We start from the raw sequence: 13,676 nt of genomic DNA on the forward strand, positions 1-13,676 counted from the left end.
CATCCTAAGAAATGGAAATGCATAATTGGCTTTACGGGATTGCTTCCAGAAACACTCGAATTTTGTTATTTATTGATTTCTATGCGACAGAAAGGGTAAGAGCCACCCCAACAGCCCTGAATGTTGACGACGGCTTCCAAGGGAGCTTTGAGCACCTTCTGCTGTGGGGCCCTGCAGCCCTCCTTCCTCACTCCGACCTCACGAACAGTGAGTCCCAAATGCAGAAAGCCAGCCTACCTTCAGGACCTGTTCCAGGTTCTCCAGCTTGGCTTGGAGCTGGTGTTTCTCCTTCACAGCCAAAGCGCGCTCTCTGCTCACAAGGGTGAGTGGGTGGTTGAGACGCACATACTCTGCCTTCACCTGCAAGCGGAAGGGATGGAGACAAGGAGGCTATCACGACGTGCCTAAGAGCTGCAGCGGGCATCTGTCCCCAGCTGACATCCATTGCTTCCTCTTTAGGAGCAAAATCCTCAGTTTCCTCGTAGAGAATCCTTCCCTCCCTCATTCTCCATCACGGACTGGAGAATGGACTGGGTCCAGTCCTACTAGGGGTGACTCCGCATGACCAAGGGCTGGCCAATCAGCAGATGACCTCTGCCTTCCTCCCACCCACCTCCACCACAGCCTCGGTGATTGGTTCGGGGTTGCAAATGTGTCGCAGGCCTGGCCAATCAGTGCAGTCCCATGCCCTGGGTGTAGTGATTGGTTGGGGAAGTCACATGACCCAGTTGTATTCTGGGGACATGAGATCTTGCACTTGTATAGGAACCTGGAAGAACTCCCTTTTGCCCACTGAACTTGGAAAGTTAAAGACAGAAAGCTGGAACTGCTGTGGCCTTTGCCATCGTGAGGGAAGAACCCATTGGAGAACGGAGCCAATGAGACGAACACAGAGAGATGCAGAGGGAAAAGCAGGATCCCCACGGCCTCATTTGAGCACCTAGATCAGGCTGAGCCTGAAGCTAATTGTCTTTTCCTTTTCAGTCACTTGGACCAATAGATTCTTCTTGTTTGCCTACGCCAATTTGCATCGTCTATCCCCTGTAACTATCAGCCCTAACAGATAAAGTGTTTTCCCATTGTCTATGCATACTAATTCTTGTCTAAAAATTCCACCTCATCTTAAAAGTAAATAAAAATGGCAATGAAATTTCACATGAATTGGAATGCATTCCCCAATAAACCCAGAAACCACATAAAGCCCATTCTCAGGCCACGTCTCCCAGGGCCAAGTTACAAGCTTACTGGGAAGGCAGGTGCCATATTCAGCCTCTCTGCTCTTTGAAACAGGTGAGAGGAAGCTATCAATGAAAGAAGTCACCATGGTTCCTTTCCCATTCATTTCACTGTAGAGACAAAACATCTTTTTACCCAACCACAGCCTTGTAGTTTCTTTTCCCTCTCCCCAAGTGTTATGACATGAACTACGGCTTCAATAACAGACTAACATAATGTCACGCTTTTCAGCTGCAGAAGTCCTTTCTATTTCAAATACTTTCTGTACCAAGTGTTAGTTTAAACTGACAACTTCTGGGGCACCAAAAGAAAGGAAGGCACCCACTTGGCATGTGCACATGGGAACGGGGTTATGGGAAAGCTGTTATTCGCAGGTCAGAGAGAGGTCTCGTTTGAAGGAATCTTTTAATGCCATTTTTCTGCAACGTGATGTTATCAAGTAATGAACTTAGAGAAATAACCCGAGTGCCCCCGGTGAAAGTGTCACGACGTATTTGAATTAAACCATCCTCTCTTCTGAACCTCAATACCCTGGGGTGGAGGTGTGCAGAAAGCCTCACTTCTTGCATCCTGGCTTTTCAGGAACATTAGACTTGGGAGTCATGCTTGAATGCCTCTAAATCCAACCTCACACAGCGACCAGCATCATCTTTCTGAAATACCTGTCAGATCTTGCCTCTGTCTGCTTGAAACCTCCTGTGGTTTCCATAGGAATGAGAATAAACTCCAAACTCCCTGGTGGTCTAAAAGCCCTATCTATCTGCTACCCTGTTGCCACCATCCTGGGGACACCCTGGCCTCCTTCTGTCCCTTAAAGCCAGAACTTCTTCTCACCCCAGGGCCTCTGCACCTGCTGATTCCATTGATGCCGCAGGTCTCTACCCCGCCCTGCCCCCGCCAGCTCAGGTCTGGCTCCTTACTAGGAGTCACCTCAGACAGGCCTTCCCAACCCATGCAAGGTGACAAAACCCTCATCCCCACCCCCGCCTCCACTCCCTCCCTCCCCCACTGCCACACTTTGGGGTCCACATGCGCTCATCACTGTTCTCTGCGGCTGTCTGCCTTCTTCCTGTGGCTGCTCCTCACTGGAACGGAAGTCCCACCAGACGGGTTTTCTTTTGCCCGGAAATTCCCCATCTCAGAGCCCAGAGCAGTGCCTGGCAGGGAGTCAGTGGTCGAGCAAGACTTTTGTACCGAATGGAATGGTGGGACGTGAGGAAAGTTCCCAGCCTGGAAAGGTGGCCCTGGCTCCTGTCAGCACTTCCACACCTGGCCCCTCTGTCATCCATCCTGCTTTGTGTCCAGAGAGGCCCATCCTCATTGCCTGCACCCCCTCCTTGTACCATCCAGCTTCTAATAGGTTCACCCAGTGGGAGACAGGGTCGGTAACACCAGGCCCCTAGCCCTCCCCACCAGCCTGCAGGGGTTACCCTGAGCTGCTCCCTTAGAAAGGCTGCTGGTGAGCCTGGCGCTTGGTTGGAGGCCTGGGAAGGGGGACCTGGGGAGAATTCCTACATTCCCTAACTGATTAGGATGGCTTACCACATCTAGGCTGCTTGAAAAGACAGTTTACACTGAACACCTTTCCTTCTGGGAGTCTAGAATTTTGGTATGTGCTGGACAGAGCGTGCCCATGTGACCAGCCCCCCCCATAAAAACTCTGGTTGCTGAGTCCTGAATGGGCTTCCCTGACAGATGACATTTCACACATATCACAGCTTGCAGCTGTGGGTCCATTAAGCACCCTGTGTGATTCTTGGGAATCCTCTTGGGAGACGACCTGGAGAGCCCAGACCTGGTCTCCTCACGGCTTCCTCCTGTGTGCCCTGTCCCTTTGCCACCTGTGCTCTGTGTCCTTTTGCTGTAATAAGTCACAGCCCTGAGGGCAGCTGCGCACCAGGTTCTGCGAGTCCTCCCACTGAATGATGGAACCAGGTGACCCCCGGCATAGCGTCCTTCTGCTGGGAGGGCCTCCCGGTACGCACAGCAGGTGGCCACAGCCCCCGGCCTCTGCTGGTCTCAGGCTCCCTAGACCCTTTGCAGGTGTCTTGCCCTACCCACCCAGCAGTACCCACACCCTGGCTAGTACTTTCTTTTCTAAACTCTGCTCCATCCTCCAGCTGGCAAGTGCTGTCTATTTCCTGTTTTCACCCTGATGGGTAAAATCTCCAAAGAAAAAACATCTAATGGTCCATAAGCAACAGGACGGCTCAGGGGCTCCCTAAACAAGGAGCTTCTCGTTTGAGGAGAAATGGATTCAGACTCATGCTTCACAGAGAAGCCAACTTGGGTTTCAGGCTCCATTGCAGAACCCAGCGTGAAGATGCGTTTATTACTCAGCATTTTACAAGAGCACTGGACAGTCAGGAATTGCCCACTAAGGGGCAGCCTCCAGCTTTGGTCAGGAAGAGGAAACCTCCAACCTGCGGACTGACCGCCATTCCACTGTGAGCCTGGAAAGAAATCACCCAGCACCAGAACCCACTCTCCCACCGGAAGGCTACAAACGGTGCCAGAAGTTAGAGTCCCCCTGGCCCCTAAATCCTCTTTGTCCCAAAGTGGAACTGTGTTTCCGCAGTGGAAAATGTGGTGGCAACTGCAGTTCACAGAAGGCAGTAACGCAGGGGGAATGAATGGGTCTGTTGGCCTTGAGGTGATGTTTGCAAGGAAGAGAAAAGAGCAGAAGTTCATGGAGGAAAGTGGAGAGTCCAGGCAGAGTCCACAGAGACCTTGGGGCAAACCGGTGGCATTCACTCTTTCTTGTTTTTGAGATGGAGTCTTGCTCTGTCGCCCAGGCTGGAGTGCAGGGGCACAATCTCGGCTCACTGCAACCTTCCCCTCCCAGGTTCAAGGGATTCTCGCGCTTCAGCCTCCCAGGTAGCTGGGATTACAGGTGCACACCATCATGTCCAGCTAATTTTTGAATTTTTAGTAGAGATGGGGTTTTGCCATATTGGCCAGGCTGGTCTTGAACTCCTGACCTCAAGTGATTTGCCCGCCTTGGCCTCCTGAAGTGCTGGAATTACAGGTGTGGGCCACTGCACCTAGCCCGGTATCTACTCTTTAATGGAGCCATCTCATGCCACAATTATGGCTTTGCATTTAACTTAAAATTCCCTATATTGCTGTCCTTTTGTTTACCAGGATGATGAAGGCCACGGCCCTGGTTTGCAACAAGGAGGAGAGGGTGTGTGGACCAGGAGGGGAGTATAACACAAGAGACTCATTTCCTGGATGTATAATGGCTGAATAATGGCCCCACACAAAGATGACCACATCCTGATTCCTAAAGTCTGCAAATATATCACTTTCTGTGGCAGAAGGGACCCTGAAGATGGGATTGCGTGGAGGGTCCTGAGAGTGGGTGAGCACCTGGGTTATCCAGGTGGGCTCTTTGTAATCACAGTCTTTATCAGGAAAAGCAGAGCCAGAGATGAGAAAGAGAGAGCTTGGACCATGCTTTGCTGTTGGCTTTGAAGATCGGAGAAGGAAGCCAAAAAAAAGCAACGGAAGACTCTACCCCAGAGCCTCAGGAAAGAACACAGCCCTGCTGACACCTTGACATTAGGACTCACAACCTCCAGAGCTGTGAGACACGATGTAGAGTTTAGGGGAATTTGTCGCAGCAGCAAGAGACAACCGATGCAGAAGTCACTACACAGCAGTCCCCATCGCCATAAGCACGCAGCCAATTTTCACTCTATGCCAGCAACTGGCACCTGTCCCAGGAAAGCCTAAGCCCCAGTGAGCTGGGCTGGACATCCCCCCACCCCTCCCTACCCCCAAGTCAAGGTCTGTCACTGCCTCTACTGGTGTGGCTCCCAGGGCTTCAGTCGCTCCCCTAACCCTGCCTGCACCTCCCTAAGAATGCCTAGCAGCCTCCACAATTGCTTTTGGGGGATGTGCCATCTCTCTCCTCCTGGGACCAGACTGAGACTGTGTGTGATATGGTTCTGATGACCCTGGAGCAGAAGTCTCTGGAGGACGATGACCTCTCATGAAACAGCTTCATGAGGAAAGTTTCAGCCCCGCCCCGCCTTCTTCCTCCCGCCACAGTGAGGATGCGACCCTTCAAGATGGAATACCACCTGTCTCAGTGTCATGGAAGCCACCCTCCACACAGGTCACAGCTGAACAGGGGCCCCTGAGCCCTCACTCCTGCTCCAGGCAGCTGCCTCTGGCCGGGGCACCACCTCTGGGCTTCTTGAGCATAACAGTAAACCACTGAGCTCAGCTTCTGTGAGGTGCAACTGGAAATAATCCCAGCTGATACACCTAGAGAAGGGGCGTCTCTAACTTGGCAGCCACTAATCACACCTCGAGAGAGGACTGACGCTGCTAACTTAAAAACACTGTGAATATTGGCTCCAGTGGGCCACTAAATGCCGGCACCCGGGGCCAGTGGCCCAGAAGAGGGGCTGGCAGTCTCTTCTCTGCCCGGTTGGGCTCTGCAGCTCTGCCAGGAGCCTGGGTAGACGAGCCCTTGGCTGACAAATGCCTGGCCTCTGGCTGAGCATAATATAGGGGTACAGGGATCCCCGCTGTGTCAAGGTCTCTGCCTCCAAGTCCATCACTTTTCTTTTTGAGAGAGAGAGACAGTCTTGCTCTGTGGCCCAGGCTGGAGTGCAGTGGCAGGATCTAGACTCACTGCAACCTCAGTCTCCTCCCGGGTTCAAACGATTCTCCTGCCTCAGCCTCCCGAGTAGCTAGGATCACAGGCACACTCCGCCATGCCCAGCCAATTTTAGTATTTTTAGTAGAGACGGGGTTTCACCATGTTGACCAGGATGGTCTCGATCTCTTGACCTCGTGATCCACCCACCTCGGCCTCCCAAAGTGCTGGGATTACAGGCTTGAGCCACCGCGCCCGGCCTGAAATTTGAATTATTTTTATGAAATCAACACAAGGCTGGGTTTGCAGGCTGCAAAGGCATCAAACACATTCTCTGCACTGTCTTAGATCCCAGATCCTTGGTCTCCTTCCACAAGGCTGCCTGCCTAAGAGAATCCAATACTCCAGACAGCCCAATACCACAGTATGCACCTAAAAATCAAACATTTCTGCACAGGGAAAATGCTGATAATGCAATCTCTTTGCATTCATAATTAAGAGCTCTGATAATTAACTTCCATCTCTTAATCAGGGCTACCAAAAAGCAGTTTGCAATATCAAGTAAGAATCAGATACGGGAACTGCTGATCCCCAAGTGCCTCCAGGGACCTAGAAGGGCCCTGGTATTTCTGTAGGTTTGCGCTGACAGACCTACCCAAGAGTCTGGAGGGATAGCTGAGTGCTTCCATCAGCACAAACTCACCCCACCCCTTCAGCCTCCCCAGCTACCATGGACTGCAAAGATGCTGGGCCCAAGAGACAGTCTCTGGGGACTGCCATTCTGTCAGTGCCTGCCATGCAGGTAGCCAGCCCAGGCACTTTGATGGAAAGCCAAGTTCTGCAAAGCAGGCAAGCTGCAGGACGGACCTGGGGGCACCCCTACCACCTCTGGCAAGGCACTGCTCTTCCTGTCCATGCCAGGTGAGCCACTGGGTTCCCTCAGACACCCCCGCAAAGCAGAAGCAAAGGCCAGCTCATTTCCTGTGCGTTGCAGCCTTGTTTAAAAGGCCAAGCTGAGAAGACAGCAGGGGGAGAAATTTCAAACCTCAAGCAAACAAACAAAGCAGTTTGAATCCTACAGGAGCAGGGATGTCCAGCTGCACCACCAGGCAGCCAGGAAAGGAGCCCATTGCCTGTGCTGTGAGGGCTATGCGCTGGGACCCCAACCCCTTGCTGGCCTGGTCAAATGCCCGCAAGGCCCTTGCTGGCCTGGTCAAATGCCCGCAGGGCTTGGCTCCAGCCCCACCCCACCCTCCCCCACAGCTGGCATCGCCTCTCCAGGTGCAGGAGCCCAGCTCAGCAGCGGAACGTGAGCACATGCAGCTATTTTAGTCAGGAAGAAAGCCATCCTGGGATCCAACCTCCCCACGCCCAGCTCCCCAGTAGCCCTGTCATCAGCCTGCACTGGAGGCCTGAAACACCCCCATCCTTTTACATTTTTGCTCCTATTTGAAGAAAAATACTCCTGGCCTAAGAAAGTCGGTAAGCCTTATGATGCATTCAGACCTCAGTGTGAGTGAGTTTCCCAGCCTTTCCTGAAAGTATAGGTTTGGAAACGGAGGGCTGGTGGGAAAATGGGAAAGCATACTAATTGGAGAGTCATATATTAAAACACACCTTTTAGAGAAAAATTGTGGTAAAATATGCATTACATAAGATTTACCATCTTAAGTATTTCACTTGCAGGTACCTCAGTGGCATTAAGGACATTCACACTGTTTTACCAGCACCACCACCCATCCCTAGAACGTCCTTCCTCTGCCCCAGCTCAGACTCTGTCCTCATGAAACACCACCTCCCTATTCCCCTCCGCCCAGCCCTGGCTCCTCCATTCCACTCTTCATCCCTGTGGATCTGACAACTCCAGGAACCTCATAGTGTAATCAAACAGTGTCTGCCCTTTGAGACTGGCTTATTCACTTAGCAAAGTGTCCCCAAGTTTCATCCATGCTGCAGGGTCAGAGTTTCCTTTTCAAGGGTCAATAATATTCCATTGCACACGCATGCCACGTGTTGTTTATTCGCTCATCCTTCAGTGGAAATGTGGGTTATTGCCACCTTTTGGCTACTATACATTTGTAACATGTACATACATCTATTTGAGATCCTCCTTTTCAGTTTTTTTTTTTTTTTTGAGACTGAGTGTCACTCTGTTACCCAGGCTGGAGCAGTGGTATGAGAAGCCTCAGTTTTATTTACAGAAGGTACTGGAAGGGTCAGAGGACTGTGTGATCCAGCAGCATCACGAGATCACTCCAGTTACCACAGGGAATGAACCACAGCATGACAAGGGAGCTAGACAGGCCAATGAGAAAATGGCTTTGGCATCTGGGAAAGAGAAGAGTACCACAGTGGAGAGGAGGCAGGACTGCCAGGGCACGTGTGGCACTGATGTAGCTGGTTGTTTTGTCCCATGGTTGGAATGCATCCCCCAAATTTCATGTGTGGGAAACTTAGTCCTCAACAGGGTAGTACTGAGAGGTGGGTCCTTTAAGAGGTGACTGGATCATGAGGACTCTGCCCTCATAAATGGATGAGTCCATTCATGGATTAGGGTTAATGGACCAGTGGGTCATCAGGGGAGTGGACCTGTTGGCCCAATAAGAAGAAGGGAGCCCTCAGCTGGTCTGTGAGCACACTCAGCCCCCTCGCCATAGGATGTACTACACCACTTTGGGACCCTGCAGAGCCCCCATCAGCAAGAAGGTCCTCACCAGATGCAGCTCCTCACCCTTAGATTCTCAGCCTCCATAGCTTAAGAAATAGATTCCTTTTCTTTATAAAGTACCAAGTTTCAGGTATTCTGTTATAAGCAACAGAAAACAGACTCAAGCAGGGAGTTCGATTCAGATGAAGAAACAGCAGCGCCCAGGAGGCCCCAGCATGGGGCCACACCATTCACTGGGGAGAAAGTGGTTTGGGAGAGTGGGCACCAATGGGTTCATTCTGCCTTGTCGTTAAAGATACAGGTGTCTAATAGACTTCCAAGCAGAGATAACCAGCAGACAGTGGATGAGACATCATTGGGTGCCTCACATGCTGGTCATGTGAAGAGGTGAGGGAGACCTGGCTCAGGCTCTCGGGCCACCCTCACACTGGCATTCACTGATTCCTCCCTGCCTCTTCCCAGTTGTTCCTCCCTGGCCAAGCCCCCTCCTCCAGGGCCCCAGATGGTCTGTGGATGGTGGTATCAGTTACCTTGTCATGCTGCCAGGCGCTTGTGGAAAGGCCTGCATGATGGGATCTCAGACGATGCTCTCCCTGGGTGGCATCCTTCAGTTCATTTCCCTAGGACAAAAGGAAAGGACATGAGAGATGGTGCCCCAGTGTTGAGAGACTTGGTAGAATTCAAGGGTTAGGAGCTCTGATCTGGAAATGAAACCCAAGGCTGGGCACTGCTTCTGCAATCCATAAGCTGTGTATGAGCTGGGACTGATTTCTCTCTTTTTTCAAACTGTAAGTTTCCCAATCTACAAAATGCAATGATGTTATACTTTATGGTGATTAGACATAATAAAATACTATATATTAATCACTCTGTGTCTGTGTCCTAAAAAAGCAAGAGAACTTCTCACCAATTGGAGTTAAGCTCTGACCCATCCCTTTCCCCATGAACACTGCTCCAAACATACAGCCACAATGAACATAGAGAAAGTTTAGCAAGATTTAGCCCCTCAAAAATAACATAAAACTTTCCAAGGACTAGATGGCTAGAACACCACGTGGTGAGTGGAGCTCCTGGAACCTTGTAGATTCAGAGTCCAAAAATAGGCAGGGAGAACTAAGAGTCCAACTTTTTCAGGATATCCAAGATTCAATATATTCCACATAAGACAAGAGACCTGAACTAAGGTCACCACGTGATCTGAAGCAACAGTTAAGCCCCCAGAGAAAGCTGAAAATAATGTATCACCTCTGCCTAGAGCTGTAGCTTTTATGAGGTGATGCACCTAGAGAGGCAAGAGGGAGGAGACCCTATTTTTGGCTCATTTTTAGGACTTGTCTTACTCTCGAATATCCCCATGGCACCGGAACTCTGAGCTGCCAATAATAAAATCGAATTCAAGACTGGGAGCACCTAAGGTATGATACAGTAACTACAAATAGGTAGGACAGCGAGAGTGAGCACAGAAATGGGAGTAAGAATCTCTCATTCAAGATGAGTCTGAAAAGAGTAATTGCAGAAACTAACCCTACTAAAGAGATCCCCCAAAATTAATAATCGGGATGAATTTACTCCAGAGGAAATAAAAATAATAAAGCAACCTGAAAAGGACTTCAATAAGTTGAGAATCCTAAAAGAAGGAATGATATCCATTACAAACGGTCAAAAGAGAAGCCGAGGGATAATCAATGACTCACAGTGGAAGGCTGCTTCAACCACACCAGCTACCAGCTGTCGGGCTGAAAATTTCTCTTTTTTCCCGATTGTTCCAGTTTGTTCTCTGATCATACCCTAGATGAATGAACGCTGGTGGGACACTCCCTTGAATTGATCTGGTTCATCTCCATTACAATATTTCGAGTGCTCAGAGTCTAGGCTCCATTCACACTCACAGTAGAAAAGCAGCAGGGAATCGCGTGGTTTCAACGCTTCCCACAAGGAGAGAGGCTCCTCCTGGCTATTTTCAGCTTCCTTTCTTCAGTCAACCTTCCCTTTCTCTTAGCCACAGTCAAAACGAGCCCCGCTACTGCCTGGCACCTATGTTTTCACAACAATAAAGCACAGCAAAGGAACCCAAACATAAAAGACTGTGGTGCTTTGTTTTGGGAAACAGTGATTCCCCCAGCCTATGGGAAAGCGATTGGTAATGGAGCAATTCCCTTCTCTCTTCTGAGATGGTCTAGATGGCGTAACATTTAGTGTTGTCTTTCTCAAGTAAAGCAGATCATCATGTAGTCCCACACTGGTTTCTTGAGAGAACTGAAGATTCTTTGGCATATCCCTGAAGGATATGCCAAATTCCCCATAGGGGAATCCCTGGAGGTCTTAGGGGATGGAATGGGTGTACTAATCAAAACACCTGGCTGCTGACCTCAGAGGCTGACATGCCCCAAGGTAAACTAAGGCAGCAATAGCTCAGAGAATTTGAGAGCAAGAGACATTTGAAATAGGGGTTAGATTATGAGTTCTGAGGTCAAATTGCCTAAACACACACTGGAGCCTTCCCAAATGTGGCCTTGGACAAGCTGCCTGGCATCCCTGCATTCTCTGTGACTTAAGGATATAAAAACTGTCACCCTAGCAGACATTGTGAGGATTCAAGGACAGCAATTTCACAGAACACTGAGCACATCTTACCGCACAGGGTCAAGGCTCAAACAAGTGGCCCTACCCTCCCAGAGGCACTGCAAAGACTGCCTGCCTCTTCCAAGTTCTGCCACCAAACAGCCACCTGGTTCACACCATCCGCCCCTCTGCATCTCATTTAGGAAGAGTGAACTGTAAGAAAGGAGCACAGGGAAGAGAAATAAGGCTGGTCTTTCACCCAATTTTCTGGTGGTTGTAGAAATGCTTACATCTATTTATTTTACTTATATCCCATCTCAGAGATTCAAGGTCAGTTGCTTAACCTATGAAATGAAATCAATCTTCCCAGGAAAAAAGCTCAGGATCTTAATCCATGATATTCCCGTGCAAAGGGAGAGAAACATCTTCATCTCTTTCCAATGTAGCTTCCCAAATTGGTCCAAGTGTGAATAGGCACTGAAGTCAGGTGTCACTCACTATACTGGGTGCAGCCTGCTAAGGCAGCCAGTCACAGGGAGAGCTACTAAAAAGCAACATTGTCTTGAAACTAATGACCCCCCCACCCCACACTTCAAGAATCACAAAAGACTTAGCCAAGTGCCGAAGCCCTTCCTACCTTGATGGTAAAAGAAACTCACTCAGTGACAAAGACAGCCAGGTAAAGGCACAAAGAAAATGGCAAAGGTACCAGCTTGAGCCTCCTCTGACTGTGAGACTTTATTTGCCAGATTACAAGCATCTTGCATTGTCCATGCTTGTTTACCCTGAAGGAGCCCAGAAGTGGGCACGGGGACCGTGGTTCCACATGCAGCTTGGCAGGGAAGCCAGCGTTGGTTCCCACTGTCCCCTGTGCTGGTAGGCACAGATACCACCCTGACACGCATGTGTTTGCAGGCCTTGGAGGGAAATTCGGAGCCTTCTGCTCACCTTTCTGGTCCTGTGAAGATGCTGAACGGCAAGGTGACTTACCCTGGAAGGCCTCCTAACTGACCCTGGGCGCTACGAGAGCTGTCCACCCAGGGAAGTGGGCAGCACCCCAATTAAATATAGCCTTCCTAAATTAATCAGCGCCACTGAAGAAATGCCACCAAAATGCAGATCACTACGTGCTGGCTGCACGCTTGAGACCAGAGGGGCTCCGAAATGTGGGCCTGGAATCGCAACACAACAAAATGAGAGTCCCCAGCAGCCAGTGCGGTGGCACCAGCCAGGACAATTGCCAGGAGGAGGAAGAGGAAGAGGAGGAAGACAGGGTAGGGGTGGACTAACATAATCTGACACGCTGTCTGAGTAACAGCGTTTTCTACAGCCTTGGAAGAAGTGCCAGAACGTGGATGCCTCAGACCACACAGACGCACGCGTGGTTCCACGCTGCAGCATAAGCGACACCCTCGCTGGGTCCCCCATCGTGGGGTTTTGACGCTGTTGAGTACCGACCACATCTGAGTGCCCAGTAGTCGAGTGTGATAACTCATGCCCGCCGCCTAGTGACAGGGAGCTGGTGACTCCCATGCTGCTGAGACCCTGGCGGGGGAACTTTCTGAGCTCCCACTGCAGGAACCACCCCCATCTCAGCTTTGTTACCTGAAATATAACAATCGTGAGAAGACAAAACCTGGCTTCCAGATCTCTCTGCTTCTTCAGAAATGGAATGGCTTTCCTTTCCAGGGAAGGACACGTAAGCATTGCAACCAGAATTGTTTCTGTCTGCGATCCCTTGAGGTTAAGGCCACATGCAAGAGGGGTAAGGGTTCCCAGGCCGTGGATGCCCTCTGGAGACAAGGCCTACCCCGTAAGAATCAAAACACACCATCTGTGGAATTTGTCATCTGCAGCCACAGACAGGAAGCACGCTTCCTTACTTCCAGTCACGCCCACCAGAGCATCCCGGGGTTGGTTTGAGGACTCCTAGCACCGCGTGCCGCTGAAATCCCCTCCCAGGGCAGCTACAGAACATGCCAGTCAGGGAGAAAGTTTAATCCACTGCTATCCACTAACACATTAAACAGGAATGCCTTCATTTTATTTTCTAGCTGCTGTGTTGCAAAATCATGGGCAAAAAGTGAATTCTAATGAGGATGAGGGAGGAAGGAAAAGCACCAAGCAAGCCTCTCAAATGCCTCCGCCCACTGGGAGAGGCGCGCGACACGCACCACGGACAGGGCCAGACGTTTCAGAGGTCAGGGAACGCGGCAACCGACCGGCCCAGGCCATGCTCCTAGAGGGCAGCTGTGACCCTGACCCTCCTGTGGGGGCCGTGTGGGGACAGAAACCAGCCCTGACAGCTCTCCGTGTCTTTAGGAGCTGCAAGGCTGGGTTTCCATCCAAAACATCCCTGTTGGGATATGGTGGCTATGAATTCAAAACACACACACCATGGACTCCCTCCCAAAATGAACGCGTCTGCAGATGGGATTCGACTTAAAGGTAGGGGCTCCCTACCTTTGGGACTCCCTCCCCAAACAAATGTGTCAAAACAGCCAGACCTGCATAGAGTCCAAATGCAGGTGGGGTGAGGGGAGGTGCAGGGAGCCCCAGGGGGAGGGCGTGTGTGGACTCCCTGTGTACAGGGAGAGG

At 50.7% G+C, this 13,676-nt stretch overlaps 1 protein-coding gene across 50 annotated transcripts in view; it reads right to left on the reverse strand.

Annotated features, from left to right (window-relative positions):
- Positions 1-13,676, reverse strand: part of RIMBP2 (RIMS binding protein 2) — a 352,269-nt gene that overhangs the window by 139,456 nt on the left and 199,137 nt on the right. For 37 of the 50 annotated variants that reach the window (XM_054239125.2, XM_078337759.1, XM_078337747.1 and 34 more), the window contains 2 exons: positions 9,047-9,136; positions 238-360 (listed from right to left, as the gene is read on the reverse strand). The exons of 4 other annotated variants lie outside the window; for them this stretch is intronic. Coding sequence is in view for 3 of the 46 variants with exons in the window: in XM_078337721.1 (XP_078193847.1) it covers positions 238-360; positions 9,047-9,136 (213 nt within the window). In the remaining 43 variants the exon portion in view is untranslated. Of the gene's footprint in view, positions 1-237; positions 361-9,046; positions 9,137-13,676 lie in introns of those variants that run through there. 9 more of the 50 variants (XM_078337752.1, XM_078337734.1, XM_078337728.1 and 6 more) reach the window with 2 other exon arrangements.

This window comes from Callithrix jacchus, chromosome 9 (assembly GCF_049354715.1).
Source record: "Callithrix jacchus isolate 240 chromosome 9, calJac240_pri, whole genome shotgun sequence".
Taxonomy (NCBI): Eukaryota; Metazoa; Chordata; class Mammalia; order Primates; family Cebidae; genus Callithrix; species Callithrix jacchus.